At 39.3% G+C, this 6076-nt stretch overlaps 1 protein-coding gene across 1 annotated transcript; it reads left to right on the forward strand.

Annotated features, from left to right (window-relative positions):
• Window positions 1-5504: 5504 nt before the first annotated feature.
• LOC115955174 lies at window positions 5505-6076 on the forward strand. Its single transcript, XM_031073230.1, has one exon. It carries the CDS (start codon window positions 5555-5557, stop codon window positions 6020-6022), a length of 468 nt encoding a protein of 155 aa, XP_030929090.1. The 5' UTR covers window positions 5505-5554; the 3' UTR covers window positions 6023-6076.

The following is a 6076-nucleotide window of genomic DNA, read 5'->3' on the forward strand; positions in this document are numbered from 1 at the left end:
CTTGATCAAATATCTCCAAAACAGCTCGAACCCCTTGAAGTACCACTGGAACAGGATGGTGCTATATTCATTCGTGGTCTGGAAGGCAGTGACGGCCTTGGCCACAACGACCTTCATCTTCTGGGCAACTGCTACCAGGAGTTCGTCCTTCTGCTTCACAGACTGCTTCTCAGCGTCCAGCTGCTCCGTCAGTGCTTGAACTTGCTCCTTGGAGGTGTTGAGGGAATCCATGGTTGCGATCAAGTCCTTCCGCAAGCCCGAGGCCTCAGCTTCCAAAGCTTCCACCTTCGAATTGGCCACGACGGCCTTCTTCTCGTTCGCTAAATATTGCGTGGTAATATGCATGGTCTCCCCCAACACCTGAGGACGAGGACAAAAATGAAAAAGAGTTCAATCAAAATCAACAAAAGTGGTCAAGTAGTTAAAGACGAAGAAAAAGACAAAAATGTGATGGATCACCTGCACGAGCTTGTGAACGTGACGGCTCACCATCTCTGCGAAGGAACGCTCGTAATTTCCCTCATCTCCCCGGGGGTAAAGAGCTCGTTGGCATGATCCATGGCCGTCTCAGCGTCCGACCAAACGCTGGCACCAACTTTCTCTTTCCCCTTGCTCGCCACCTTCTGCTTCTTGAAAGGACGAGCCACCTCCTCAACCGAAATGCCAGGAGAAGCAGCTAAACCCTCGTCCAAATCAAGGGCAGGTGTGGACAACCCTCTCTCCACCACCTCTTTCTCTTTCTCTTTCTCCTTATCAGTAATCCTCAACCTCCTCTGACCTATGCTAGAAAGAGGCTCATTCTTCTTGTCCTTAATTTTCTTGTACATCTCTTTGTTAAACTTAGACGTCATTTCTACACAAAAGAATTTAAGGACGAAGGAATAGAAGATAGGAAGTTAAGGACGAGAAAAAAGAAAGGAGTTAAGAACGAAGAAGAGAGAAGACAAATTTATTTTAAAGTATAGCTTACGTTTCTTCTCTTCACGATCGAGGGTACTGAGGATGTAGAAGGAAGGCTCCGGCCCCAAACAATGACGAGCTAGAGTGTGCGGATCGATTAGTTCACCAAAATCTTCAATCGTCCTTGCGTACTTGATTGCTGCCTAAACTCGCTCTTCAAATTTGGCCTCGAGCTCTGGATGATCTTTCGCTGCAAAGGACAACATCAATTGGAAAATAAAAAATAAAAAATAAAAAAAGGAAAAAAGGGGCAACTCATAAGGGTCAAACGTACCAATCAAAGGGGTCTCCCACCGGTGCAGCAGCCTAGGAATGTTCCCCCACAAGTCATCAGGCAATGCTTCCCAACCGTCACTCGATACAAAGAAGTATCTTGACTTTTAGTAGCGAAAGGACGACGGGAGATCAACTACCAGACGCGACCTCCTATTCTAGGGTAAAACTTATAATATCCAAATTCTTTGGACTCTTTTAGATGGTACAGATGGATGAACTCATTAACCGTGATCATATCCCCGTCAGCGATGGTCGTCCAAATCACCATACAGCTAATAACTATTCTCCAAGAGTTAGGCATAAGTTGCCCCGGTGCAAGGTTAAAATGGTGAAGAAGCTCCATGATGAACGGATGGACGGGGAACCGGAGGCCACATGAAAAAGCAGCCTCGTAAAAGCAAACTTCTCCGTGGGCAAAGGCGCAAGCCTTTTCACCCTTCCTGGGGAGACGAGCCTTAGTCCCCTCTGGAAACTGGAATCTATCCTTAAATTTGCTAAAAACCTCAATTTTTAAGGAACAATTTTCCTTAAGGGCATGGAATGGACGAACCACAACTAGAGCGGGAGAGTGGGAGGACGAGGGAGCACGGGAAAGCGCGGTGGTCGTTGTATCGACCTCGGCTCCTTCCTCAACTACGTTAGAGGACGAACCCCTCTCTAAGTCACCTGACCCTTCCTCAAAACCCATACTTTCCTCTCTTAGGACCCCTCGAACAGACTGGAACCAAACCTGAGATTCTAACAGTAGAGGGTATAAGACACCCAACGCCAATCCTAACCCACTACCCCTAGTGACAAATTCCTCAACTTGTGGGTACGAACCGTTAGGCGAAGGCGCACCCAATGGGTAGCCGGAAAGTTCCACTAAGGATCCTAAACGGGCAAAGAGAAAAGCTACAGAGGGGGAGTTATGCCTAACTTCGAAATTATCCACCATTAAAGAACAACACCACCACTCAGTAAAAAGAAGGGATAGTACAGAGAGGAGAAAGAACTTAAAAGACACAGATGCAAGCAAAATTCAGAAAGGAAAGAAAGCATAAATAGGGGGCGTACCTGAAAATTAGGGAGAAAACTAAGTAGGTAAGGAGCAAAACATGCAAGTGAGGGAGAAACCAACCGCACAGAGAATGGGGAAATGGGAAAAGGAAAGGCCAAAGAAATGAAAGGGCTTTGCCTTGGAAAGTGCGGGAAAACTGAGAAGGCTCTCACCGGAAACGAGACCCTTCAGCCAATAAAAATCAAACACATGGCAGTGAAATGAGCCACAGCTGCCATTAAGCAATCAATGCAGAGCAAAACCCCAAACGCCATAACTGCAAAAAAAAAAAATAAAAAAAAAATAAAAATATATAAAAACCTGTAAAACCCTTTCATATTCCTATGACCGTCCAAGATATGGACGATCAAGGAATAGGGAGGCAGCTGATACGCTCGATCAAATTATCATTGTCCATGCATGGCTAGTTATGGACGACCTAAACAGTATCGTCCTGAAGGAAAAGGCCGTCGTTCAAGGACGGGAGAACTCATTTCTACTCCTCGAGGAGCCGTTACAAAACATTAATCAATCTTCAGACCGTTAGGAAGGGCAGCTCATCATTAACACCCCGTAAGGGCATTACCAGGCAAGAATAAAGCCTCCATCAAGACTCCGCCAACGGCTAGAAGAAACCACCTGTGAGCACACAGATATAAATACTTAACCCCAAAAGGGGTGAAGGTAAGAACAAACTCTAGCACATTATTCTCACAGCTCTCTTTTGTCAATCCTTCTAACTTTGGCATCGGAGACCTTTTTGCAAGCACAACGCCAGCGAACTACACTCGTTCTTCCATTCACCAGCTGCTGAGGATTGGGTTGGTCGAAGACGACTTCCATTTGGACGACCATAATTAACTGACGATCTGATCATCATCAATTATTATTATTTTTTTTAACTTGAATGGTTTTTTTTTTTTTTTGCTGAATAACTTGAATTGTTCTATAAATAAAATAAAATAAAATTTTATATTAGGTTATGGTTGGTAGAACATAGATAAGAACACTCACATTAGAAGCAGGGGCAAAGTTGGGGGGCGGCAGGGGGGTGTGTGAGAGAGAGGGCAATTGTCCCCCTGACTCCTCTAAAAAATGCCTTGATACCTGCTATATGATGTGTATTTAAGTAGTTTGTCCCCTTCAGTGGAAAAAATAAAAAAAAGCACTCCTACTATCATGAAACAGCAAGAAAGAATGGAAAAAAAGCTTCTAAATTCTCACACACAATCACATTTTCACCTATTTTACTATTCTTAAATAGTATTTATTTCAAGTAGTTTTGATCTTGTCCCATCCATTATACTATTTACGGTATTTTCTTATTATAATTATAATGCTATAAAGTATGGATATAACTTTTTTTCACAATTATGAAAATAGTTAATTGTAAATGGTGAACAACTTACATTGATGAACTCACTACTTTATTTCCTTCACAACTCACAGTCCACTGTTTTAACAATTATAAAATTTATTGTAAAAAAGTTGTGTTTGTATGACAATTCAATTAGTAGGTTCTATAGTTAACTTTTGTAGATTGATTTATTTTTTTAATTTATTTTAAGTAATCAAATTATGTCTAAATTTTATGTGTTTAAATTAATTTCTCACTTTGATTGTTAGTAACTGTGATTGATTATTTTTGTTTCTTTGTTTTATTAATATGAAATATATACTTGTAGTTATAATTGTCTATTTATTTTGTTTTTATTATCCAATAATATTTTTAGATTAATTTTGTTTTCAGTATTGCTTTTCAATCTTGCCCCCTCAAACTGAAATCCTGGCTCCACCACTGATTAGAAGAGATAATTTGTATGTCGTTACTTTAATTTGTTTATATCCTATCATAAGGGTGCATTTGTATAAATTATTAGGAAACTGTGTTTTGAATTTAAATTGAACATTTGTAATAAAAAAAAAAACTATAAGGAGTTATAGTTACAAAACAAAATTTTAAGTTTTAAAAATGCTATTATAAATTTTGATCTCCCAAAACACCTTACTAAATAGATCCTTAATCCAAACCAAACCACAACGACTGAATCTGAGACTTTGAGTCTTGGTCTTCGACGACGGCACCTCATTATCTCCCAAATTAGGAAAAATTACAAGACGTTGTTAGGTGGTTGACTCCGATTGATATCATCCTCATACGGGATAATTGGCCTACATTTCTCAATAATGATATCTTGGATTTCATGATTAATTTTCAAACCAATTACTATATTGCTATTACTTTTCCACGTTGCCATGCATGTAAAATAATTTTCAAAGATGAAACTAAATTACAAAGACTTGTGTCCTATTCTATGTTACAAGACGTGGTTTAATTTGCTTGCATCGTGTAATTAGAGCTCCGCTATTGGCCAGTCAGCAGTCAAGTTGGAGAATAAAAGTCAATAATAATCCAAACCATAATGGCTAAATCTGGGGAAAGTACTAAATGGATCGACTCATTTCTTGGATTGTCTCATCCGTGGGATCCACAAAGGGAATCCACCATTCACATGAGACAATATGGTGGACAATATGGTAAGTTCCCCAAATAAATACTTTATTCAATCTTTTAAAAGTAGGCATGAATGTTTTGAAGAGTAGAAGAAATTTAAAAAAAAAAAAAAACTAATGAAAAAAGAATAATTATATGAAATGGTGTTTTGGAATATACAATCAGATGTGACTTTTTTTTAAAAAAAAAAAGTAATATTATGTTTATAATATTTTCTCAATATATTTTAAGTGGCAAACTTTACTTGTGAGAAATAAAAGTAAAGTCAATAAAATATTGTGAGCATAAGTTTTTTTTTTTTTTTTTTTTTTGGAGAGAAAGAGTTTCAACTTTTGACGTTTGCTCCTAATAATAACTTTTTATCATCAGACCAAAATATCAATCAATTTTTGGTATAAACGGAGATTGAATTTCGAATCTTTTATACGACCATAAAAAACTTTAATAGATTTTATGAAAATATGCCTTGGTTAGCTAAAATAGACAAAATAGATTCTTATCCTAAAACATTGAAGAAATTTTACACAAACCAACACCACCCATAAATGTCGTGTCAATAATAATATCGTATTGATTTTCCATTTTCCATCCATTGCTTTCTTGGCAGCTGCCCTAGTAACACCTTACAAATTAAGGTCCCACCCCCTAGTTAGGTCCCTAATCCCTATTTATAGTTTACAGGGAGCATGCAAATCTTATAGAGGCTCACCCTCTCAGTCCTTCACGTAGCTAGATAGCCTCAAATTAATTACTGCTCTTACGAAATGGATCAAGACCAGCCCAACCAAGACAGTAATACAAGAAATGCTCTTTTAGTTGTGGCTACTTTGATTGCTTCCGTGACCTTCCAAGCAGGAGTCAACCCTCCTGGTGGGGTTTGGCAAGAAAACCCACCCCCCGATCTTGCTCCTCCTCCTGCTGCTACTACTATCAATACGAACCCAAGCCTTCTCAGCCCTCCTAATTATAGGGATACACATAAACCTGGAAAGTCCATTTTAGCTAATAATAGGATATCCTATGGCGTTTATATTGTCTGCAACACTGCAGCGTTTTCTACGTCGGGTTACATGATTGGATCTCTGGTCGAAGTATCAGGAAGCTTTAAAGTATTGGTGCGGGTTGCCCTATTTTTCATGGGAGCCACCTACAGTGCTTCAGTCTTGGCTGTGCTGCCAGATCATGGACCTCTTAATACTTATTGTTTATCGCACTTCTTGTACCGTCTTTAGTTTTGTTTGCAAGAGAAATTTGGGGTGACATTAAGGCAGCATGGGCTAGACATA

The sequence above is a fragment of the Quercus lobata genome, chromosome 8 (genome assembly GCF_001633185.2).
Source record: "Quercus lobata isolate SW786 chromosome 8, ValleyOak3.0 Primary Assembly, whole genome shotgun sequence".
NCBI lineage: Eukaryota > Viridiplantae > Streptophyta > Magnoliopsida > Fagales > Fagaceae > Quercus > Quercus lobata.